The sequence below is a fragment of the Juglans microcarpa x Juglans regia genome, chromosome 6D (assembly GCF_004785595.1).
Source record: "Juglans microcarpa x Juglans regia isolate MS1-56 chromosome 6D, Jm3101_v1.0, whole genome shotgun sequence".
NCBI lineage: Eukaryota > Viridiplantae > Streptophyta > Magnoliopsida > Fagales > Juglandaceae > Juglans > Juglans microcarpa x Juglans regia.
In genome coordinates, this window is record NC_054604.1 from 37,150,685 (window position 1) to 37,177,456 (window position 26,772).

The 26,772-nt window shown below is 37.0% G+C and overlaps 2 protein-coding genes and 1 pseudogene across 3 annotated transcripts; 2 read left to right on the top strand and 1 right to left on the bottom strand.

Annotated features, from left to right (window-relative positions):
• Nucleotides 1-336: 336 nt before the first annotated feature.
• On the bottom strand, nucleotides 337-7,562 carry LOC121236186 (fimbrin-1-like). 2 transcript variants are annotated; one of them, XM_041132716.1, is made up of 15 exons: nucleotides 7,342-7,562; nucleotides 6,584-6,672; nucleotides 6,310-6,477; nucleotides 5,860-6,098; nucleotides 5,588-5,759; nucleotides 5,465-5,503; nucleotides 5,261-5,329; nucleotides 5,024-5,140; nucleotides 4,247-4,458; nucleotides 3,679-3,834; nucleotides 3,023-3,222; nucleotides 2,234-2,391; nucleotides 1,918-2,014; nucleotides 1,663-1,754; nucleotides 337-979 (listed from the first exon to the last, which is right to left on the bottom strand). In XM_041132716.1, exons 2-15 carry the CDS (start codon nucleotides 6,668-6,670, stop codon nucleotides 710-712), a joined length of 2,076 nt encoding a protein of 691 aa, XP_040988650.1. In that variant the 5' UTR covers nucleotides 6,671-6,672; nucleotides 7,342-7,562; the 3' UTR covers nucleotides 337-709. The 2 variants fall into 2 exon arrangements, with proteins under 2 accessions (XP_040988650.1, XP_040988651.1); XM_041132717.1 differs by lacking the exon at nucleotides 7,342-7,562 and adding an exon at nucleotides 6,843-6,862.
• Nucleotides 7,563-18,461: 10,899 nt separating this feature from the next.
• LOC121235599 lies at nucleotides 18,462-20,077 on the top strand (annotated as a pseudogene).
• Nucleotides 20,078-21,800: 1,723 nt separating this feature from the next.
• Nucleotides 21,801-22,745, top strand: LOC121236187 (putative lipid-transfer protein DIR1). The gene is made up of 2 exons (XM_041132718.1): nucleotides 21,801-22,174; nucleotides 22,654-22,745. The coding sequence occupies exons 1-2, from the start codon at nucleotides 21,862-21,864 to the stop codon at nucleotides 22,659-22,661; spliced, it is 321 nt and encodes a 106-aa protein (XP_040988652.1). The 5' UTR covers nucleotides 21,801-21,861; the 3' UTR covers nucleotides 22,662-22,745.
• Nucleotides 22,746-26,772: the final 4,027 nt, after the last annotated feature.

Here is a 26,772-nt window from a genome sequence, read left to right on the forward strand (position 1 = left end):
TGTATATTTGAATGGTGTTTAGATGTTGAGATAAAATAAGATTAGTTGAGATCATCTGTGAAACTATCCGAGACTTGAAATCATATGTACAAAACACGCTACTTATTTCAAACTTATAAAAAAGTTAAAATAATATTTATTAGTTAATGTGAAAAGACCTTACATGCTTCACATCACTAGTGTATTTTGATGTGTCAAAATATATAATCTATCAAGCAGTATTTTAACTAAAAATAAATAAATCATTAACATATAGGTAACATTATTGATCATGTAATAGACGTGTATTGAAGATGATGGTTTGACTTTTGAAATAACATATGTAAACAAACAATGTCACAAAGTGAGTGACTCAACACCAAGTGTTGAATTATTTAATTCATGATCAGTGTAACAAACTAGAAAGAATGCAGCTAAAATTGGAGAACCTACTCGACTTTGAGTATGACTGGAGTAAGATTAAAGAAAACAAAAGGAAAACCAACATCTTTTCCTGTCTTTCTGTTCTCTACAAAATTCTTCCCTCTCCTTTTCCATTCATTTGCTTTTGATGTTGTTTACAAGCAAATATTCAACATCTGTAGCGCATTTTCTAGTCATGGCACGGACAGGTGCTGAAATCTGCCCACTTAAGCTTGCATGTATTCACCTTTTTTTCATTTCTACCTGAGCTGGTGTTATGGAGGTAAACATTATAGGCATTCATAGTTCATTCCCCCATCGAATTCACCTCATTCTCGACCAGTGAGGAGACGGTAGAGTCAGAGGCAGCATCATCAAAACTTAAGATTGAAACTTCACCACAAAGGGACGAGATTTCATCCTCGCCGTTAATAGATGGTGCCGGGGATGCATCAGTTATAGTTGAACAAGAAGATGTATCGGCAGGGGATGGAGAGGACTCTGCCTCTTCAACTGCTTTTTGCAGACTCCAGTACATAATGCTGGCCGTAAGCGTGAGAAGCATCTTCTGGTTCACCTGCGGTTCCACAAAATAGATGGCCATGATTGGTAAATTTAAAATACGAGTCATTGCTCCAATTTCTAAAACTTCATACTTCAAAGAGGGATTATGATTCACTGATGTATTAATAGATGTTAATAAAAGGTAACTGTTTCTACCTCAAGCGAGCATTCCTATTGCGTGTATTGCCATAGAGCAACAGTCTTGCTTGTTCATCTACTTATAATCTCTGTCTCTGTGTGTGTGTGTTTTGATCTTGTTTCTGTTTTTCAGGCAACTCTAGATGTGGGGGGGGGGGGGGGGGGGGGGGGGGGGGGGGGGGAAGCCAAATTGCAAATTTGCAAGTAATCTGGTTATTTCCTGACAAATGGTCAACATTATCATTCCCACGAAGCTCGGTAAAGTCACAAGGAGAGGAGGAAAGTGTCAACTCAGAGTTTGTCTGTGCAATTAAGGTTAATTTTTTTTATTGGTACTGGATGTTTGGAAACAGCATCCCGAATAATCTCAGGAGTTCTAGACTCTCGGTAATTCAAGGGGAAAATCCCCCAGTTCAATGACCTCTAGAGATTGTTTGCATCCAAGAGGATTTGAACCTTAGACTTGGGGAGCATACCCCCAAGCCTTAGCCAACCCTTAGGGATTGCAATTAAAGTTAAATAGACCAGAAAGTTACAGAACCCCAGCTGCAATCTTACCTCCATGATGTCCTCAGGCAACAAGAAAATGGAACAACCAAGCTTTCGGGCAACACTGATTATATATGTAGCATTCAACCTCTTTTCTTCATCTACCACTCCAACAACAAAAACAGTCAGCCCACCTCTTCCATAGCATTTTCCTCAGTTTTTATAATGAGTTGAGTTAAGTAGTAATCCAAGAGCAAATGATAATTGATAAAAGAGAATTATCCTGTTAATTTCCTATCCAAAGTAGAGTCGCAGCAATCATACCACTTTCACCCTTAGTAACAAGGTTCCAATTGACAACCCTAGGCTCCACAGAACTAAGAAGCTCAAGGAAGAATATCCCATTTGACAAACTCTTATCCTGAAGGAAAAAAAAATCCATATTACCAAAAAAAAAATCTCCATATAGATATGATGTTAACACATACGCATATAGTTTCAGACCCAGTCACCCAGTTAAGAACTTTCCCAAAGTTCCAACAAATCATATAGAAATAAAATTTTAAGATTTATCATATATGGAAAATTCGTCAAAATTAGAGTGTGTTTTGGGGGGGGGGGCTAAGGAATTCTTCCAAACCTTAAAACTCTGTACTTGAGAAGATCTGGCTGTCCTTTTCACTTTGTCGTTTGCCCAATTTAGGATATCAGCATCAGTAATATCCTTTCCTTGAGAGTGAGATCTTAAATTCTTCAAAAGTTGAAGCATATTAAACCTCATCAACTGCCACAGGAAAGCTGAAACAGATTCAAAGTAAGTTTGAGCATTGGGACAACAAATTTTTGCCACATATATAATTAAAAGTATAAACCAATTTGTTAGTAAGTAATGAAATGAAACCGAAAACCGTATGACCAAATAACAAGCTTTTACAGGAAACAAAAGAAAAGAAAATAATTTTGAACTCAATCAGGAGTTGTGAAATAAGTAGATATTGAATCCCCATTGAGAATGCCATGAAACTTTTTGTTTTTGTTTTGTGCAAGTAATCGAACATAACAATATTAACAAATATAGAATCGGTATCGAGAAAGCTATGGTTCATATAATACTTCTGCTACCAAAAAAAAAAAAAAAAAAGGCATAGTGGACTGTAACACTAGCTTTTGATATGCTGAAAGGCATGAGGAAATGTGTTATATAGGAGTATGATGCCTTCTAAGCAAGATACTCAACAGATTGTTATTCTTTGACGTTATTTTCCTTCCAAAGGTGCTTTAGCAGTCAAATGTAATTTGAATTAACAACATATTGTCAGAAGTCCCAACGTCATTAAAACTTGAGTTCACTTCGTTGTTTAGAAAATGTTTAATAGCTTATATAAGTCAGCAACTCTTCCAACCAAATCCACTTGACATAGAAGATTACCAAGTATGAGCTTCTTATTTCCTTGTACAATATCATTTCCAGCTAAATTCACCAGCGAGAATTTCATCTGCTTCCCAATCCTAATAACTTGATTGCAGTTCTCTACTTTTCTAAATGGCATCTTAATTGGAGGCTTCGATGCCTGCCTCCAGTTAACAGATCCAGGAGAAACCTTGTCAAGCACTTCTAGAAGTATCCACCTGCGTACATGAACAATGCACATCAAGCATATCAGAGGTAACTTGTAAATGTTAGGTAGTGTTTTTTTTTTTTTTGAAAGCTTAAATGTCACGTAGTTAAGCCCTTGTGAAAGAATTTTACATCATTTGCACATCATTTGGATATTAAGGAAGATATTCCAAGCAGGAAACAGAGATATAGACCCCAGAGGGAAAAAAACAAACTTTTTCAAGAATGCTTTGAAAAGAAAAAAGCAATGCATTTTATGTTTAGATAAAACAAAAATCCGCACCTCATTTAGAAGGTGATCAGAATAACTAGATGAGTATTTGGCACATGGCTTGTATTTCTTGTTCTACAGAAAGATAAGCATTCGCTCATAAAAAGACTTCCTAAAAATGAGGCCACTCTACTTATAAAAAATAAAAAAATTGAGGCCACTCTAGTAACTCTTCCTTTAAAATAGGAAAACCCACCCATTTCTGACATCTTCAAATACATTATTGACATAAGTAGCAATTCCAAGACTGTTGATCCACAGCCGAAAGCATCTTTCTTCTCTAGAAGTTTGTACATCATCTGTCATCATCTCGGCATAGGAAATCTTTTTGCTGTCTGTAGAGAGCCCATTCCTGTCAGGGTATACTCTTAATCAATATGATGAAACACAAGTAGGGAGTCCAGATTACCGGTAAGACCCCATACAACATACCAAAACATATGTACACATATTGACAGGAAAAAATAAGTTCTTAGTCTCAATTAAAGGATCGACATTGAGGGAGAAGAAAAAGTAAAAGCAAGAAGTCAAATACATGGAACTTGATTTCTGGAAGATCATCATCCCATCTTACTTTGGCATCATCTTGTATGCAGCATGCAATATATGAGCACAAATTATTCAAATAACTTTGGCTCAAGTGTGATTCTATCCAGTTTATATAAGAAACTGTTCCCCACAGTTACTATCCAACTTGGAAAGTTGAAGAGAATAGAGAATTCTTAACACTTTGATATGATGAGATATTGAACTTAATTTTGTACCTTTGATGAAAAATTTGTGCCACAAATGCAAGGTTCAAATTTGGTGAGCCCTCCACAATGTCATTTGGAGCTAAGTATCTTTTACAATCCATTCTCTCTGCATGATCAAGTATCAGTTTTGCCCTTTCAGTGGGATCCTTGGCATCCAAAGTGGTAGGACTGCAGTGTTCCGGAGCCAAAACATTTAGAAGGTAGGCATAAGCTTCTCCATCCTATACTCGTGAGAAAAAAGTACACACATTAATATACGAGTCATGAAAAATGTAATCATTTAGGTTTCGTTTGTTTTCACAAATCCTCTCAACTCATCTCATCTAGTCATTACAACTTTTTCAAATTCTCACACAAAATAAAATAAACAATTCAAAATTTTCAAATCCCAAAAGAAAAATAATATTAAAAAAATATATTCTAACAATATTTTATTCAATTTTTAACTTTAATTTCAACTCATCTCATCTCATTTGCAAAAACAAACGAGGCCTTACTGATAAGTAAATTCAACTTCACTTTGTAAGGAGGCAACAACTCTGCCATAATTTCTTGTGGGAGAAAGCAAGCCCCAAGTTAAAAGAAGGGGAGAAGTAGGAGAAGAATGTGATTTTGGAGCAAGAAGAATATCTAGACAAGGAGTTGTTACTTTAAAAGCTCCAGATCCCACTTTCCTTTCGACAATGTTGCAATATAGGCCATCTTACCCCATCCTACATGACCTGTTCCAAAAATATGACCTCACTTTTCCAAGTCCATAAATGCTTCCTATAATCTCTTAAATACCTTCAAGTCAGAAGAAAAATTTGTAACCGGTTTCTTATAGCCTGCTTTCTGGAGATGAAAATTCATCCATTTCAATAAAACCTTGTCAGGGGGTAAACTCATAAGCTCTTCAACATCCTGTCAAACAAATCCAAGCATAATCTCAGCATTATTCCTAACATGGACAAGGAAAATATAGAATTTGACAGACTTGATTTCATTGAAGATTGAAAACATGATAATTGTGAAATTTCATACATTGCTGTCATCCACCAGTTCCACAAGCTGAGGTGTCTTCTTAAGGTTAAGATCTGCCAACAATTGTATCTGAAATTGACACAGTAAGTTCATGCCACAGAGAAGGACAAAGGGATGAATGGTCATTAACTTATTAATCTCCATAACCAGAAGCACGATGTCTATGCTGTCATCCTATAAATCAAACTCTGGGAGTATAGATACCTTTATAACTTGGGAGATTAACCCTAGAACCAGATGAGGCTGCAAAAACAACCAGAATACAGACTTCAGACTAAGAGACTTATCAATTAATCTAATATGGGAAGCTGGTTTGGCTAAACTCACTCTTCCTTCAACCAAGTCCTGTGTGCCAATGTTAACTACTGTGCAGCCAATAGCCTTTGCAGAGTTGAGGCAAAGAGTATGATTCTCATTCCTCTCCCATGGGTTGAGTATCCTTTTGGTGTTGATAGCCCTTTCATCAATTGTATTAGGCACAGCAACATTGATAAGCTTACTGCAATAAGCCATAAGATAAATCACTACCCGTAAGCTGTATCAGCTTTAAAGTTGCCTTAAAAAAGTAGAATATAATCAAGCAGACCCTTCTTAAATACCATAGAAGAACTCCATCTTTTGCAAGATCAAATAGACTATTCGTAGCTGGATCTAATGGAAGATATTGCCCCAGAAATGGGTCATCCCCAAGATAGCTGTTTATGTGAGCCACATAAGAGGCTTTCTCTGATTCACTGATTGTGTGAAGAAGAGTAGTTGTGGTGGCCTTCAGGAATGACCAAGAGTTTTTTGAACCACCCACTTTTGCTGTAGCTCGACCTTGCAAATTCAAATATGCCTGCATATACCATGCAACGCGTTAATATGCAAGTAACCTTGGAGCAAAACAAATTCCGAATTCAATGCAACTTAAACCTATACTTCTAAGTTCTAAATCTAGAAAAGTAACAAACAAATACTATAAGTTCTAATTTTATTACGTCTTTTGATGCAACAAATATTCATTTATCAATTATCAGAGAGAGAGATCAGAGACATAGGATGCTCACCCTAAGGAAGGCTTCAAAATCAATTTCATCGCTCAAATCACAACCTGATTCGCCCAAAATCCCCCTAATCTCCTCCTCAGAAAACTCCTTCAAAGCCTTTAGCTTCACCATTAAAGGTGGCAAATCTCCGGCTGTAACTTTACCATTCTGATTCTTTACTGAAATAAACTAAGGACACACCAAAGAATAAATTATTTAAACTAGAGTCAAAAGAACCATCTCGATGCATTCTCAAATCTAATTTGCTAGCAAATTCAGAAAAAAATGAACTTACTTTGGTTTTGAGGCTGCGAAGCTCGACCTGTGTGAACTGGCTTTGAAGCCATTGATCCGAAACGAAAACACCCACGAAACTTGTCATCTCTACAAATTGGCAAGGGGAAGATGTGAGCTAATTAACCTTAAATTCTTCCCCAAATTACATAAAGTCGGTAAAATCCGGAAAGAGAGACAATTTTTTTTAGAAGTAAATTCAGGAGCACAAAATTGGATCCATTCTCTAGGTAATGCAGCAGCTAGCTTCTACTAATTACCAGCCTGCCCAACCGTGTCCAGACAGATAGCATCCAAAAAAAAAAGCAAAATTCAGGGTGGAAAAAGTTGCAAGACCAAGAGAAAACAAGACTTGTCAGTTAGTTTTCAGATTATATGAACAATGAAAAAAGTTCTCTAATATATTACTTAAATCAAAAGTTCGTGCACATGAAATAAACACAGAATTCCATGCATGTAAAAGTCTTAAAGGAAAACCCAGTAACACGAGACATACTATGCGTATGCGTATCTTGTTCTGGTGCTTTCTCATGAATAATGCTATGATGAATGAACCAGAATCCAACAAAGAAAACGTAAAATCAAGGCAAACACACATGTCCACGCCAGGAGTAAAATCAAAGACAATTCCAATGACATAAGACACGGGAAAAGTGTCTGCGAATTTCGTTGTAGTGGCTTTTCATGAATAATACGACAAAATGAATCAAAATCAAGTATAGTAAAACATAGAAGCAAAGAAAAGCCAGAAGCCTATACCTGTGAAAAATCCTTGAGAACGGATGTGTCCTTCAAACTTTTTGACCGCTCCTCGTTGCTTCAATTTGTATAACACCGAATGTATAAACAGAGAGAGAGAGAGAGAGAGAGAGAGAGAGAGAGGGGGGGGGGGGGATCGAATTTCCTTCGTGGGAGAGCAAAGGGATGAAACAGTATTGGCTTTCAGACGCGCTTAAGACCAGAGAGGAGGACAGCCGAGAGGGGTACTACTACTGTCTTGTGTTTAAGGCCCATACGGTTTGTGGTTCCCGTACTCGCAAGTGTATGGTGAGATATATGTACTCGCTCGCTTAGGTATACAAGTCATCGCGTTGGTGTACACCTATTTGGTCTCTTCTGCAAGCGATTTTGTTCCTGTGTTGAAGCGTGTAGGTCGCGTTTGGATAAACAATTCTTCTATAATTACATTTCATCTCATCTCATTTTATTATTATAATTTTTTTAATTCTTTATTTAAAATATAATAAATAATTTAATTTTTTTAAATTTCAAAATAATAATAATATTAAAAATAATATTTTAATAATATTTTATTTAATTCATTTAAAATTATCTCATTTCATCTTACAAATCATTCTGTTCTCGGTCACTTTTTCTTCTTTCTTCTTTCTTTTGTTTTTTTCGCTCAAAATTCTTAAATTTCACCGGTATCACCCACATCAACTTATCCGAAAAATAATAACAAAATACAACCACCACCACCAGATTCTCTTTCTCGTCTTCAACATTTTAAGTTACTCCAACTTCATTTTTTTTAAAGCAAAGAATATATAATTAATTGTTCTTGACTTTAAGATATATAAGCATATATGCGTGTGTAAAACCATATTGTAATAAAAGAGCACCCATAATGAACCCTCTTGGCTAAGCAATTATGCTCGACATATTTATTAATGCATTATGAATAAGCATTTAAGTCCAACCATGGGTTACTAAATGGAGGAGCCCCTGCCCCTTAGTGAAAAAATATGGACGTGAGGCACAAAAGTAGAAAATTTCTCTCTAGTATAGTTCTCTCTGGTCCACATTTAAGTTGTGAAATATGTGAATGTTGATCTGCTATTACCACGTAGCACACTTCACCATCGATACGTGAAGATTTCAGACGAACAACGACAATAGAAAAATCGTGAAACAACCATACTAGATCTTCGATTTGCCAATGAGGTAATATCACTTTTGCTGTATATTCTAATCTAGTATTTTTAACATTGATATCAGAGACAGATCGATTGTTCCCGATTTAAGTTTTGACGTGCTTGTAATTTTCTATACAGAAATCTTTTTTCTATTACGATGACTGCCTGTGAGTCACCACAGCCAGAGGAGATTTGCGCCATTTTAAAGTGTTGTGCAAGTCGGCACATTGCAAGCGGCAAAAAACCCCTTAGTACACAAACTAGCAAAGCATGCAAGGTGTTACATGGACACTACAAGAGGGTTGCGCTCAACACAACAAGCTCTGTTTTGTCCACAACGGAGTGCGGCGCTGCACAACCAGCTCAAGAACAATGCTACCACCGTGAGCAGTGTTGCCAGATAACCCATGGGCTATCGTTTCCACAATAGCGTGGACTGCACAGGCACTGTGTGCCCGCATGGATGCTATAGGCATTTTAGCTGCTACGCATAGTGCTTCGAAGGTGCCAAATGATGTTACTTGAACTATAGCGCGCACCGCATGGGTGATGAGCGCAGTGCACTGCACGCCCAAAGTGATTGCTATGAATCACTACAAAGGAGGCTACGCTGCTTAAGTTGCTGCGACAACCACTGTCTCGCGCACCACACAGATGGATCGCACGGTGCTGCTAGTTGGATCGCGCGATGCTGCTAGTTAAGTACCAGTGGTCATTCAAGTATCATCATGCCAAGATGGAGGCAGCAACAGGCAGTTATAGGAAATTGTGGTTGTTGAGATATTTATTTTCTTCCATTACATGAACACACATGGAGGTGCAATAAGCACCTTAATGTGGTGCATCTGCTGCCATGGGCGGAGCTGCTCACTTGGCCTATGCGGCATGCTCTGCAGTCGGCAAAGCTGCGCACATGGCCGGTGCAGCAAACTCCGCTGCTCGCGAAGCTGAGCACATGGGTGGTGCGACAGTCTCTGCCTTCCTCAAAGCTTCGTGTCAAATGTTTGAAATGTAGCTCGCTTATGCCCAAGGTGCAACGGCAACCACTGCCTAGTGCACTAGGCCTGGCGAGAATTTTTGTCATGCAAGGTGACTTATGGCGTGACGTGTGCCGATTTTCTTTGCAAGATTGCATGGCTATCCCATGCACCAAGTATGTTCTATAGAGCTGCCATGAAGTAGTGTACACCAGAAGTTATGTCCAATGGAGGCATTGACCTCTGCTACGCGCATCGTATTATAAGCTATGTTGCAGCATAGGAGCACATTAAGCTCCACAGGCTTGAAAGGTGGCATAGAACTCTTGGGTTGCAATGATTGAAATTGTTTTTCTGTTACAAGAATAGTAGCCATAATGTGTTTAAAGAAGAAGAAAATTCATTGTATGGTTTATTTGTGTTTAAAAGTATACGGGCTTGGGCTAAGGCTTGTTTTAAAATCACCTTTGAGCTGTGAACAATTTTTTTTATTTTCTTGAGGACAATAAACAAATTTGATTTAAATATGATGCTATTATGTTCTTGTATTTAAAAATCATCCATTTTCTATAAAAAAAAATTAAAAATTACAAAATAAAAAATAAAAAAGCATCCAGGCAAATTGGCTCGTGAGCCCAGCTGGCAAAGCCCTGCTATGGATTTGGCAAATCAAGAAGGCGAGGCCCACTGATTGTGGCCAAGCTCAAAAATATTTTTTTAACGGATTTTGTGGTGTTTTGAACCAAATATCTCACACGTAAGGGCAATAAGCTCAATCTTTAGACTAGAGCTTATTGCAAGTTTGAGCTTATTGCAAGTGTATTTGCTGAATTATTTTTAGATTATTTATTAATTTAGCATGTCATTGTGCCACATGAATATTATTTTGAAATATTTTGTGCATATGGTTATTGAATATATGCATGTCATGATATTATGAGATATTTTTTTGTCATATTTGTTAGGCATTTTATTTTAAGTTAAAAATTGCCTAGATTATTATTTTTTGTGAAAATTAATTATTTGGATGAAATGTGATATTTTTTTTGTGTGTTCATGTACTATGATTACATGTAATTATGTGAGCTTATTTTTATCACTTGTATTTGTTAGGCTAATTTTAGAAATTAGTGTTTAGAGTTTTTTAAGAATGTGATAAAATAAATTATTAAGTAGCCTGAGTTTGACTAGTCCATGCTTATCATTGGCTTGAACTGATTTCTTCGATTTAGGAAGAAGTTTTTTTTGCATGTGATTGACTCGATAGATTGCTTATCTTAGTGGGAGTATAGTTGAATTTGATTTGGAATTAATTTCCTATACGATATAAATTTGTGTGAAAATTAAAGTATAAATTAATAATTAGGCATTGTGACACAATAGATGATTAGGTTTAGCAAATTTTCGATCTTGAGATGTGTATTAATTATTTTTGTTCTGACTTAAATTGACGCAACAAATTTCTTAGAGGTGTGTGCAATTAAATGCGTATAGATTAATAACTTTGAGATAACCGAAAAGAAAATCTAAAGATTGTGTATGCAACTTTTTTGTCACATTAATCTCCTCCATGAATATAGTTGAAAACAAATGAAGATTATTATGAGTGTCAGATAGTTTTATACCATCATTATTGTATAAACCTCTGAAAGGTCTAAAGTAAATTTGGAAGTGTGCATGTGACGCATGCACAATAATTTTCATAGAAGTTGAAATGATCAACTATAAAATAGAGCTAAGTCATTATTTTGCCTTTGAGAATATTGTGGGTAATAACATAAGTTGCGCATTATATTTTATAACTCAAAGATTAATTGCTCTTATATTTGAGGTTGGATATTATAATCTTGAAGCAACTTAGATTAACTTACAGATAAGCACATACTCTCTAAAATTTGCTAGTATATCTAGCAAGTAAGGACATTAAAATTTGAATGTGAGAGAGTGTTGAGGACATTCTTAATTGGTATATTCATTTTAAAGGTTTTATCAGTGCATCTCTCAATGGTATTAGTACTGATAATCTTGCTCAAATTTTATTTCTCTCTGGCGAGAACAAATAGGCTCTTATAAATATATGAACTCAAGCCTTGAGAGTAATGTAATACCAAGCACTTTGGATGTTTGCATGGTAACTGTGGTAAAAGTCTGAATAATTGGGCACGACTTAAATAAGCTTAAAAATCTTGACTGTGGTTGCACTGTTGCAAGATAGATTTTAGGTTAAGATAATTTCTCGCAAAATTTTTATTTTCTCTCATATAATGGATTGGAGAATATGAAAAATATTGAGTAAACAAGAAATATGAATATATCGCTAATTAACGGCTAAAACGTCACATACAGTATTTGTTGCACAAAATGATTTTTTTAGCATTTTTAATGCGATATTAGTGAAATCTATACCTAATTTGATTTAAGACTAATTGAAAATAATGATAGTCAACGAGAAAATGTAATATGAGCATTTTCTATATTAATGTTCTTATACGTGCACATTAAGGACATGAAATAAAAAATATTGTCTTATCATATAAATGCAATTCCAATTTTTTTTTTTTTAACAGAAGGAAAATAAAATTTTTTTTCTAATTCGCAATTATATGAGTTATATGATGAGAGCAATCTATCTCACAATTTTATAACTTGCTGGGAATGGAATTATAAGTGAATTATGACGCAAAACAGTTGTTGCATCATGCTTGAGTTGATAGAATACGGGGTTGTGGCCTTAATTAAGACTTGTCATCCTTAGATCAAGTTCATTCGTCTTTAAGTAAGGCCGAGTAATTATTTTTTGTATACGTGGATTCAATTAAAATGAAAATATGGAGAATCTAAGCTTGAATATTTTATATTGAGTCAAGAAAATTACTTGTATTTTCGGCGAGAGTGGGGTATTGTGGATTTTTGTATCACTTTTTTATAAGGTAGTGGAAAATAGTTAGAGTAATTCAACAATTAATGTGAGTGTACTTTTGAGTGATGGACTAGTGATAGTGACTCTCAAAATTTATAGAATATAAATACCCTAATAAATAACGTAGTAGCTATATATCAATAATCTCTCGTCGTTTAGAGATTATAAGAGAATATTTATAATATGACTCCGCTAAAGGTACTAATTAAAGGTTTGAATATCGCTCCGATGATCGTTTCAGTTAAAACACTGAAATAAAATATTTTGGTACAGGTATCGTTTCAGGTACCGTTTTGGGATAGTCTATATATAGATAAATTAATTATATATGTATAAATTATATTTCAAAATAATATCAATTCAAGTCTTAAAAATTAAAACACATATTTATAAAACTCAATAATACTTCTAAATTCTCAATCCAATTATTAAAAAAAAAATCACTCATGTTCATCATAAAAATGGGAATAGGAACTTGATTTTCAGTTCTCAAGAAAATGAGATTAAAAAAAGTTAAAAGTCTAGTATTCAGATGTGAAAATTTGAGTGAAAATTATGAAAATACACTAAAAATATAAAAATATAAAATTTTGGCCGGTATTGACCGAAACATACCAAAATAGCCAATATTTGACCTGGTACGAAACACCTATCTTTCCCTTACCGGTTACTATTTCGGCATGATAAATATAGGTCGTATTGATCTGTACGATGCGATATTCAAAACTTTGACTGAATTCATATAGTATGAATCCCGACATAGAATATTAGATTCACTTCACTTATATGATCTAACTTGTGGTTGTTGATCTGAGTGACAAAGGAAAGTAGAATTAATAAAGGTATAGATCCATCTCTTGGCATTAATTGAATTGCATTTACATAGACATTGATCACATATTTACTAGAACTTTTCTTGAATGAGTCAAATGGTTGATTCTCATAGAAGAATTAGATGGATAACTTTTGTGATGTTTAGGCACAAAGTACTGCGAGTGCATGATTTTTATTTGTATTGTTTTGGCATAAAAAGTAAATGAATGTTGCTGGTATTGTTTACATGCGGTCTAAACAAACCCTTTATTCAAAGACACCCAATGTGCCTATTTATTTTTTATTAACAACTTATTGAATAAAATGAGGTTCTTTGAATGCTATTGATAATATTAAAAAAATGTCCTTTTAAGAGAGGTGATGATCTGGTTGTCTTAGATAATTAATTGTTGCTGAATGAGTGGTTTTCCATACTATGAGATAGTGGACATGAGTTTATGAAAAGTAGTTTAAGCTTCATGTCTTGTGAGATTGATTACAAGAAAAATAGTTTTTAAGAGTTCTTGTTCAAAATCTATAGACAATTAATGAGATGACAAATATAAAAAAATATAGTTTTGCCAATACTATTTGGTGTTTCCGTTATGGTTTGCTCATTGAAATTAAAGATTGAGACTTTGTTAGGGATAAATATGGCTTACTTGTTTAAGTGAGTTTGTGATGCGATTTAGACAAATTATTAAGAGTAATGGCTAGACTGTTGTGATTGTCCTTGGAGGCAAAGACCTTAATCGCTTTACTCTTAAAGAAAAATAAATGATAGTTATCTCATATACTTTTGTTAAGTACAAGAGATTCATATGAAACCTTAAAGTCATAAATTAAGTTTGTTGAATGCTATTTGTGGCCACTTTGTAGATTCTTAAAAGTCACAGTTGGACTTGCTGACTAGAATCTAAGGTTTATATTGTGAATTTGACCTAAATGAGATTCACGATGAGTCGTCGCTGACTTCATGGTTGTGCAAATGACTTTTATAAGTAAAAACAGAGTCCATTGGTAGGAGTAAGTTTTGGAAAATTAATACACATTAGAATGCGCATGGAGATAAATGATCATTAAACATCACTTGAGAGTTGTGGTTTAATAATTTGTAGTTGACCATGTATATCGATGCACATGATACTGATGCATTCTATAATCATGTGGCATGACTATTACTAGAAGCATTTTTTATAAGCACACACATTCACCATAAATTTGGAAGTTATGGTGAAAAATGTATATCGATAGGCTTAGATCGGCTCACTCACACAAGTGATTGCCTTTGATACTACAAAGAGGCAGTGAGCAAAGATGAGACAATGCGTCATCTAGTACTTGTCCAGAGAGGGATAAGTTGTAAGACACAAAAGATATGTCACTTTAGTGGGAGTTAAGATGAGGTCCATTATATTTAAAATAATTGTGCATGGTTACCCATAATCCATGTCACTTGTGGTTTAATCAGATGCGAGATCCTCTTTGGCGCTTTGGATAGTGAATAAATGGAGTGACTTGGGTTAGGTGCTGAGATAACGACTATACTAAGATCTGTACGATGTATTGAGATTAGATATACGCTATTTTTTTAGAAAGAGAACACCACCATAACATGTCTTTCATATCATACTACATGTGCTTTTGCGACAATAGTAGAGGTGAGTGAATGAATCTTTGCTTCCTCACCGTGTGAGTCATGTATGTCATAATTGACGACCTTAATTTATTTATACCCTTAGAAGACCTTTGACTATGTCACGAGATTGATATTTTAGTATCTGCTACTTTGACATGTTATCTATAGCCATGAATGATATGATCTAAAGAGACAATATTGGGAAAGAGATTGGACTGAAACTGAATGACATGAAGGCAAAGTGAAGACTATTTGGTAATACATCAATAATGATGTGTACTCACTGCCGGTAAGTTATGTTGCTTCTTGGGAGTTGTGACATAGCTGTGAGTACATCAAGTTTTATGGAGACTGTGCATCTTTTTAAGTCATTCAGACTCGATAAATTATGGATACTTAGTCTCATGTGACCAAATAAGTCGGGACATAATGAAACACTTTTAAAAATGTTGCTATGCTAATCTTCTCTTGGAGAGATTTGATATATTGCTCATTTTTTTTCTTATATGTGAGCTTGATGGCCGCACAATCTATTTGCCAGTATGAACAAGATTGATAATATATTGAGAGAAGCAGACTTGGGATCTTGCCCACTATATGTGAGTGGAAGATGTAATAAAATGGCACCCATAATAAAAACCCCTTGCTATTCATATGCCTATCAGTTATGCTTGGCATATTTATTTATGTATTATGGCTGGGCATTTAAGCCGCCGTGGGTTAAAAAATAGAGGGGCTATTATAGAGCCATTCCTCGCTTAGTGAAAAAAACATGGATGTATGGCACAAAAGTAGAAAATCTCTCTCTATTATAGTTCTCTCTAGTTTCGATATTCTGGCTGTGGAATATGTAAGTATTACTATAGTCTTACCATGTAGTACACTCTACCATCGATATGTGAAGATTTTGGATGAAAATGATGACGAAAAATCTGTAGAACAACCACACTAGATTTACGATTTACCAACGAGATAATATCGCTTCCACTATATATTGATCTAGTATTTCTAACACATATATCGTTGCATAATGTATTGTCACAAGGCATTTCCTTTTTTTTTTTTTTTTTTTTGTTGCATACTTTGTATGAAACAATGGTTTTGAGATTAAAAGTCAAAACTATATATGAACCAATTTTTGGGGCAACTTATAATTAAGATAGTAGAAAACGTCTCATAACATTAATGGTTAACCAGATTTCCCACACACCAGTAAAATGCATCAACAAGACATGTTCAAATTTGATTGACATTATTATATTAATAGATTTAACTCTACTTTTAATGAAATTTCACATGTATTGTTCTCAAACTCATCCCTCGTCGCCGACCAAACGACCCTTCTTCGTCTAGTTCCAAATTCCATGCACGTCCAGCAAGACATCCTCTATATAATATAAATACATATATTAATATTATCAATCAAATGCATCAATCCACAACTTTTGAACCTTTATACATATATAGTAATTTAGGATTGCTTCCTGCCGGTAGCAGGGGCCACCCTACCCTTCGCGCTCTCGTATATTGATCTTGGCATTCGGCCATTTCGAATGGGTGGATGACCCCACCTGGCTGTTAGGTATATGGATGGTCTTAAAAATTGTTCGAAATTTCCCAAATAACTCAAATTCCATAAACTCGCTCACCAAATCAATAGATCTATCTACCAAATCTACAAATCAAACCTCAAATACACAGATCCGACAACAAAAACCATATTCAACAAAAAAATATCGCAGTGTAGACCACGGCGTGGCTGTGAGTCTAAGCAAATAACCATGGCAACGATTAGTCGTGGTTCTTTGAACAAACACATGGCCATGTCGTGGCCTGTGGCTTGGGGCATAAAACCACGACCACGTAGTGGCCTGTTGGTATCTTACCACCTTGAAAAAGAAAAAAAAAACCAAAAAGTGGAAGAGGATGAGAGAAGAAAATGAAGAATAAGAAGAGGATGGTAAAACATGTTGCATTGCTACGAGATTAGGGTCGGAGACGAAGGAAGAAATGAAGAAGAGAAGAAATTGAGAGATGAGGGTTAGATGAAACTCTTATACTCCAGGCCCTATGAGGGGGGGGGCCCACCCACCCTTTTATTTTCTTAAAAAGCCCGTGCGCTTGGGCCAAGCAAATTGCCCACTTGGGGGCCATGCAGGGCGGGCCAAATATGCCCGCCTAGCAGCCCTATCTAGTATGAATTTCTGTGCAATCTCGAGTTAATATGTAACTAAAAAAGACACCTATTGTATGTATATATTTTATCAATCTTGTTAGGAGTTGGATAAGGCCCACCCAGAGCAAAAAGCCCAAGTCGGCTCTGGGCAAATAATAAAGGGAGTTAACGAAGGTGAGGATTGAGCAGTGTGTAGAGAGTACTAAGGCTGCTACCCGCATGGTGCGGTGAGGGAGGGATCCTTTCTTGCATTCCGTCTCGTACCATGTAAGGGGTGGAATTTTTTTTTATATAAGTCTCATATTATTTAAATATGTTTATTATATTGTATTGATCTCCTATATAAAAATTGACTTAAAACCGATACATTTTAATAATTTAAATATAATTTAAAGTTTTTAATAAATTATATATATTTATATATAAATAAAAAAATATTTTTTTATAATTGTGGAGCGGGGGCGGGGGCGGGGGCGGGATATCGATGGTGAATACGGTACGAAGAAGGTGACTTTAATGAAGTCGAGCTAAAACAGATGGTGCCAATTGTAGGCCGTCAAATCCCATCCTGAACAAAAACTATCAGACTATCGCTCGAAATTTTCGCCATGGAGTGGATAGCCATTTGGCCAGATCCCACTCACAAAGAGAGGGAAGCACACAAACGGGAAGAGCGCAACAAACACGAGATGGTTACAGATGAAGAACTAGCGCAAGCAATAGCGTCTGTCTTCAACGGCTCGAACCCTAACAACAGCGGCAAGGCCTTCACAAACCTAAATGCCATCCTACAGGAGCTCGAGTCCAAGCTCGGACTCGACCTCTCCCACAAGCTCGACTTCATCCGCTCCCAGATCCACTTCCTCTTTCGATCCCAACCAGTACCACCACCTCCTCCCCCAAATGACCACTTTGTCCTCCACCCAAACCCGAATTTCCATCCCTCCCCCTTGTCCTCCGCCATTCAGAGCTTCTCGTCCCAGCCCCTTCCCCAGCCGACTAAGCTCGGAGCCCCCGCTGCCGACGCTTAGGTTTGTTTGTTTCTTTTTCTATTTTAATCCTTTTTTCCCTTCTGTAGCTTTATGTTCTCTTGTCGAGAAAATGGAGGTGGCTCGGCCCAGACTCTGGGGAAAAATATTGGAAACCGAAATTTCGAGAATTCTGTTTTGCGGAGATTTCAATTTTGGACATGTTGTGAACTCGCCTTTTAAAACTTGGCAGTGCCTTAGAAAAGAGTTTCTAAATGAATTTTAATTCTCTTGCCTTCTGTTTGGCCGTCGAGAAAATTTATATGGAGATTAGAGACAATGAAATTCAGTTATTATAGTCTATGAAATCATACAATTAGCTAATTAATTGAAGAATTCTGCTACGTGAAGGTATGTTTTGTATATGTCGATCATAGTGGTAGTCTATTCTATGTTATTTAAGTGCGATGAATTTACTGGTCTCCACGGCAAGGTCCTTGACTTCCTGATTCACTTTTGAGTTCCTATTATTTATTTATCATAGAAATTTCATGCTTATTTTGTTATGATAATCTGCAATTTCAAGTTTGGACCATTATTTTCTCTTCATATTTTATTTCAGTGCTCCAACAAAAGCAACTAAGAGAAAAGGTGGCCCCGGGGGTCTAAACAAACTTTGTGGTGTTTCACCTGAACTTCAGGCTATTGTTGGCCAGCCAGCATTGCCAAGGACTGACTGAGGTTGAGGCTCATAGATCTTATTGCTTTATTCATTGTTTCTTGTTGATTTTTCTTGTTAACTTTTTCTCCCAGAGGTTTTTTAATTTTCATACTCTTGAATTTAGATAGTGAAGCAACTGTGGGCTTACATTAGAAAACACAATCTCCAAGATCCAAACAACAAAAGGAAAATAATCTGCAATGATGAGCTGCAGCTGGTATTTGAGACGGACGGTACAGACATGTTCAAGATGAACAAGTTGCTAGCAAAACATATTATTCCTCTTGACCCCTCTAGTATGTATCTGGTCTAATAGTATCCTTGTGTGTGTGTGTGGAGTTAGTATTTAGATTATGGACTCACAGTTTGGTGCTTTCAGAACAGTCAGGTTCTAAGAAAGCGAAGGTAGATGTGGACTCTGCAACAAAAAGTAGTGAATCTGGACCTTCTGTGATAATATCTGAAGCACTTGCAAACTTCTTTGGTGTTGGTGAAAGGGAGATGCTTCAGTCAGAGGTTTTAAGACGAATCTGGGAGTACATAAACCTCAACAATCTAGAGGTAGATCCTGACTCCTATCCAGATGATTTTTTTTTTCAGTCTATTTCAACAGAAAAAAATGGACATTGAAGGTTACATGGATTCTCCATTTCTCAGAAGATTCTCCTTAGATTGCATAGATTTGACTGTATCTTTTTAGTTGTAGTTCAGCTTGGTATGGCGATCAAATATCATGTTGTTGATTGTTTTAGTATGGTGTCTTCAGTTAGTCTGGCATAGGTTGGATAGTTTTCTATACTGGACTGTACCATCACTGGTGGTTTCTGAAGTGTCAATTTTTGTAAGTTTTACCGTAGAGATTTTTTAGTTTAGTTTCCAAAGTACAAAAGATAGCTGCAAGCGTAAGGCTCACAATTCTAATGTTCTTGTTTAAGTTTTTAGGTCGAGTATATAACCATGAGAGCATCTATAATTTTCGTCAATGGAACAATCAACTAGGAGTTATAAATAGGTTCATGGCTTGTAATAGTCATAATGGGTGAAACTTTTTGCAGGATTTTTGTGTTGGAAATAGGTTATGTAATGACAAGCTTGTGCAACTTATTATCATCTTTATTTAATTAGTTTTTTGTTCAATCGGAAACATACAAGTACTTGATAAAATTACAGAAGGAAAATGTTGGCCATCGATTTAAATTGATTTAATTATCTCTGGTTTAAATATTTTTATAGGATCCTTCAAGTCCAATGGCAATACATTGTGACACAAAACTACAAAAGGTATTTGGTTGTGAAAGTATTTCTGCATTGGGTATAACAGAATTCTTGGTGCGCCATCATATATTCAGGGGATCTTGTTGACTGGTAAGTATATGCTAAAAATGTAGTGTTTTCTTATCACTCAAACTTAATAGTCTGCTAGGAGTAATTCCACCGTAGTCAACTAATTTTTGCCTTAATATTCCATTATATTTCCCAGATGTGAATTGAAATAACAGATAGAAAATGCAATTTGTAGCTATTTGTTAGTTCCTACCTTTCCCATTAAATCCAATGCCTTCAAACAAGCACTGAATAAAAATTTTGAAGAGTGGACCCAGGAGTGCTAGTGGTTAATGGTTTACTTTATCGGTATAACTTGCTCGGGGAGTAAGTGCATTTAACCAAATATTTGGGCTGGACTGCTTAGATTAAGAAAAAAATATTTGGGCTCATTAGGCTAACAAAGTAACTTCAAGTTTCAAAAAACTTAAACTTTATTTGGACGGGGATTCGTCCTTTTTTTTTTTTTCATTTCTGTTTCATCACCATCTCATTGAGAATAAAGAATCACTCACTTTCAGTTGAACCTTTTGTCTCCATTGATTTTGCTTTTCTTTCCATCTCCAGTAGAAGTAATGAAATGTTAATTATTGCTTGCAATATTAATACGTAGTGCTGAAGCCAGTGCGCAACATGATGCTTGGGAAGGCTGATATGGTTTCTGTATGTTGATCACTTAGTTATTGTCTTCTCTTGCCAATGAACATCGCGATGAGGATGTACCATGGGCTTGTGGCAAGTACTGGTAAGGAAAAAAAGGAAAAAAAACTATGGGGCTCATGGCAAGTTGTATTTCGCATACGGGGCTGTGGATTTAGAAATTCGTCTGACTCGGAATGGTAATTATTAGGTTAGAACAACATTTGGGAGTTTCTAACACTGTAAAGTGCAATCAGTAGGAATCCTAGATCGTTTGTAAGAATAGTTTATAGCACTTATTTATACGTGAAAAATGATGTTTGTTTAGATTTTTATGAACTGCATCTCATGTATTGTTGATGTAAAGCAAATTTTAGTTGTTGATATAAGTATATGTATACATCTTCTAAGGGTTTGTTCTCTTTCGATTCCCAGAGTATACTGTTCTTTGAATTCAATATTTTGGCTAGATTTGGTGGGTAGCCGAAGGACTATTGAAGGCAATGTACACTTTGAATTATAAATTATCAAAATTATTGATTTGTTACACTCCTTAACTACAAAAAAATGATGACAACAGGTATCGTAACACAATCTTGGTTCTTGACAGTTGATCTTAATGAAGGATGCATATTGTGATTTTTCTCTTCATAAAGACGTAGAAGTGAATACTTTCTAGTTTGGGTACTGAGAATACCTCAGGTATCGTAACACAATCTTGGTTCTTGACAGGTATCGTAACACAATCTTGGTCCTAATCTTGAACACTATACGACTTAATTGGTTGTAGTGCTATTTAACAAAAACGACTATATTTTAGTTTATGGCCTCATAAACTGTAACCCCCCCGTGCATTTTCTATTTCGTCATACTGTAAACCGTGATCCCATGTCCCCAGATCCATATACTTTATTGGCATATCTTCCAAGCAATCTCGTGTGGATTAAAAAAAAGGAAAATTAATATTCTCATACCGGGACCATGCTTTTCTTTATACTATTTTTCATCCATCCCGTGAACTCCTCCAGACTGGAACCATATGACAAATACACTAAAAATACAAAGAAATATACATAAACAAAGAATCACATTCCAAACTGTTTCCTAAACTTTATTCTATAAAACGACCCTTAGGCAGAAAGCTATGTATGCAATATAGTGTTGAAGAATAACAGTGGGAGAAAATGGCTAGGATTGGTGGCAAAGCTTTGGTCCCATATGAAGGGGTCGCAGTCATATTGCTCATTGCATTGGTGGGTGGAGCCAAGGCCACAGCCATATGTAACATAGACTCCACCAAGCTCAACCAATGCCTCCCAGCGGTTAGCGGGCAGTCACCTCCACCACCAACTAAGCGATGCTGCAGTATTGTACGCCGTGCCAACTTGCCCTGCCTTTGCAGCTACAAGTCTGTTCTCCCTGCACTTGGGATTAATCCCGTGTATGCCTTGGCATTGCCTAAGAAATGTGGCCTGAAAGCTCCACCAGAATGCCGAGGTAAGCATTTCTAGCTTTGTTGGCTCTTGACATGTTTGAACAAGTTCAGTTTTTTTCACTGAACATTCATGTTTTGGTCTTTTGTCCTACACGCTAGGACCAAACACGTAAAATGTTAATATTAGACAGACATCTGGGTACGATAGAGGATTTTTGAAGCATTAGCATCTAGGAAGTTTTGTCCATGTTCATTCACACCATCTAGTCTTCCATAATATTAGTTGATGATTGTACATTCCCGAACATCAATAGAGTTCAAAAATCTTGGAGATCGAAGTACCAACATTGACTCTCTCTCGAAAGTTATATCCATTGCATAATGGTTCAAGATAGTTTAACTTAATCACACACATTGTTTTCTATTTAAGAACTTAATATTCCAGTTTATAACATAGGTTTGAGAATTTGCCATGTTGAGAAAGATAAGTTTTCTAGCCATGTAATAATATTTATATCATTTTTTGTTGTTATTGTTGCAGTGGGTTGAAGAATTTATGGTAGCATCTGCCTCAAGTATTCTGAGCTCGCCTTGATGTATTTCTTTCCAGTATCTGTTGAAGCTTTTAGTATTTTGATATAAACTTCACTTCCTGTCAAGAAAACTGAAATGGTTTTGTTCTGAAGGCACTTTTTGTCACTGTATTTATAAATGCGTCGTTCATTTCTTTTATTCCCTGTTGTTAATCGGTAATTCCTCTCATTTTGAGATCCAATTCTCAGTCTCGTTCTGTATATTTGGTTGAAAAGTGAAAAATAGAGAAGAAGATAAAGCAATACCAGGGAAAAAAAAAAAAAAATCAAACCTAATCAAGAGATGAAATGCAGAGGGCGGTAGAGCATCTACCAAAGCAGAAACGATTAGTGGCCTTGTGCAGCTATAATCCAATTTATAATCCAATTTCATCTACATTTTACCAAAATAATAAAAATAATAATTTTTTTATTATTTATTGAGAGCTGTGAAACACCAAAGCTCTTTGGCTAAGTTCAGATCCTCAGAAGAGAGCATTCCATCGGGTTAAAGCTTTCTATCAAGGAATCAGGGTCATCACTGATAAACATAAATGGCAGTTTAGTTTTGTGATGCCCATATTGGACCGTGAGAATGTTATGAAGAGATGTGCAGTGAGTCTTGCCATGTTTCAGGCATGCTTGATCTCTCCTTATCAGAGACGAAAGCTCATATTTATCGACTATGTAACAGGACTGACTATAATACCATATCCATATTAACAGTGTTGAGGATTCTCCGCAATCCTCTAGCCGTTACCACAATTGTAGGAGTTGATCCATGATTGTAGAGATGCTGTATTTATTTTTATGATTGTTTTCCTTTTATGTTGTATAGCTGTACATGTACGTTTATCTCTATAAATAGAAAACTACCTCCACCTTTTACAGTGTGGTGGATTTACAAACCCTTTTCATGGTATCAAGAGCCCATTTGGATTAACACCCGATGTCAGTTTTTTTTTTTCCTTTCTTTCTCTTCCCTTATGGCCGAATCCCTTTCCTTCAATACCATGGTCCACATGGTAACTATCAAACTGTCATCCAGCAACTACTTGCTTTGGAAGAGCCAGTTGATTCCGCTACTTGCGTGCCAAGACTATCTCGGTTTTGTGGATGGCTCTCTCCCTAAGCCTTCTCCTACCACCACCGATGGTTCTGCCACTCCTAACCCCAGTTTTCTTGAATGAAAACTCAAAGACCAACGCATCCTCAGTCTTCTTCTTTCTTCTCTCTCTGAAGAAGCCATGGCCGAAGCTGTTGGTTTAACCACCTCTCGGGATGTCTGGGTTGCATTGGAACGTGCCTTCAGCCACGCTTCCAAAACCCGAGAGATACGGATCAAGGATGAACTCCAATTGATGAAGAAAGGAACCAAAACTGTTGCTGAATATTCTCGGGCCTTCAAAGCTCTCTGTGATCAGCTAATGGCTATCGGACGCCCAGTCGACGACGTTGACAAATCTCACTGGTTCTTACGTGGTCTCGGCACTGAGTTCTCAGGCTTCTCTTCCGCGCAAATGGCTCTCACCCCATTGCCCTCCTTTCATGATCTTGTTCCCAAAGCTGAAAGTTATGACTTATTTCAAAAATCACTTGAATCTCCTTCTATGTCTTCTGCAGCTTTTACAGCAACTCGTGGATGTGCTAATGGCCATTTCCGTAACAATGGCACTCGCCGTTCTCAAGGGCATTCACATGGCAGAAATCATGGTCAGAACATGGGAACTGGATGTGGTCGTCGCCCCTACACCCCACGGTGTCAAATTTGCAAAACTGAGGGTCATACGGCTGATAAGTGCCGCAATCGCTATGATCGAAGTGAGCCATCCGCGCAGCTTGCTGAAGCTTTTCAGACTGGCTGTTCTCTTTCTGAAGGCTCCCCATCCGACTGGTACCTTGACACCGGCGCCTCTGCCCACATGACGCCAGACTTGTCTGCACTTGACTCCTCCGAGACGTATGTTGGTAAGGACAGTGTTATTGTAGGCAATGGGGCTTCTCTACTTATTATCCACACGGGTTCTCTCTCTCCCTCTCCCAATATTCAATTACTTGATGTTTTAGTGGTCTCACGTCTAACCAAAAATCTTTTGTCCATCAGTAAGTTGACTTCCAATTATTCCCTCTCTGTTACATTTACTGATTCTTGTTTTACCATTCAGAACAAAGCAACAGGAAAGGTGGTGGCAACCGGACGACGTGAGGGTGGTCTCTATGTACTGGATCGTGGCACTACAGCTTTCGTTTCTGTCCTTAATAATTCCTCTCTACGTGCTTCGTATGAATTATGGCATGCACGCCTTGGCCATGTAAACCCATCTATTATTTCTTTATTAAATTAAAAAGGACAGCTTTCCCTTACTTCTTTATTGCCTTCCCCATCTATTTGTTCCACTTGCCAACTTGCTAAGAGTCATAGACTTCCTTTTTCCACAAATGATAGTCGAGCCTCTTCTATTTTGGGCCTTGTTCATTGTGATATTTGGGGCCCATCCCCGGTAAAGTCTAATATGAGTTTTGCTTATTATGTCTTATTTATTGATGATCACTCACGATTTACATGGCTTTATCCTATGAAATTAAAATCTGATTTTTTTGCCATCTTTAATCAATTTCAAACATTTGTGGAAAATCAATACTCTTGCAAGATTAAAATTTTTCAGAGTGATGGTGGCGCTGAATTTCGTAGCACTCACTTTCAATCCCAACTTCGTTCTTCGGGCATTCATCATCAAATGTCTTGCCCCTACACCCCTTCACAAAATGGTCGCGCCGAACGCAAACATCGCCATGTGATTGAAATGGGCCTTGCCCTTCTCTTTCATTCGCATGTTCCTACTCAGTTTTGGGTTGACTCTTTCAGTACGGCCACCTATATCATCAACCGGTTGCCCGCACCTGTCCTTGGAGGTATCTCTCCCTTTGAACTTTTGCATGGTAAGACTCCTAATTACATCAATTTTCATCATTTTGGTTGTCGTGTCTATCCATGTTTACGTGACTATTCGCCTCATAAATTTTCTCCTCGTAGTATTCCCTGTATTTTTCTTGGCTTTAGTCCCTCCTACAAAGGTTTTCGTTGTCTTGACCCGTTTACCTCTAGGATTTACATCACTAGACATGCACAATTTGATGAAACTTATTTTCCTTACTTAAAAACCTCCCAAGCCAAGCCCATGTCCTCTCTTGATTTTTCCAATTTTTTTGAGCCAAATATTGTTTCCTCACCTACCCCCACCCAGCCCACTATGCCTACAATGTCACTATCCGATCCATCTAATTCTCGGACCCATACCACTACATGCAGATTATGCCCTGATGATTTTTCTGAGTCCATGCAGGTTCCAGTCGAGCCCCCTCCTGCACCGCCTTCTGCACCACCAGCTGGATCTGAACCTTCTGCTCCTGCCCATGATGGTTCTTCTGCCCAGCTCCAGACCCTTCCTTCTCATTCTATGATCACCAGAGCCAAAGCAGGTTTTTTTCGGCCTCGTCATCCAGCCTATCTAAGTCATCACACCTCTGGTCTTCTGCATGCTCTGCTCACCTCTTCTGAGCCCAAAGGTTTCAAATCTGCTGCTAAAAATCCTGCTTGGCTTGCAGCTATGGATGAAGAAGTTCAGGCTCTCTGTGCCAATCATACTTGGGATCTTGTTCCATGTCCTCCTAACACCAATATTGTGGGCTCCAAATGGGTTTTTAGAACTAAATATATGTCTGATGGCTCCATTGATCGTCTCAAAGCACGCCTCGTTGCTAAAGGATATACTCAGCTTCCTGGTCTTGATTATACAAACACTTTCAGTCCTGTTGTTAAGGCCTCCACCGTTCGTGTTGTTCTCTCTATCGCTGTCACCAATGGCTGGCCCCTGCGTCAACTTGATGTCAAGAATGCCTTTCTTAACGGCCTTCTTAACGAAGATGTCTATATGGAGCAGCCTCCTGGCTATATTGATCCTCGCTTCCCTACTCATGTCTGCAAACTCAAAAAGGCACTCTATGGCCTAAAGCAAGCCCCTCGTGCTTGGTTTCACCGGTTTAGCTCGTTTCTTCTGAAGCTTGGTTTCTCTTGCAGTCGTGCTGAC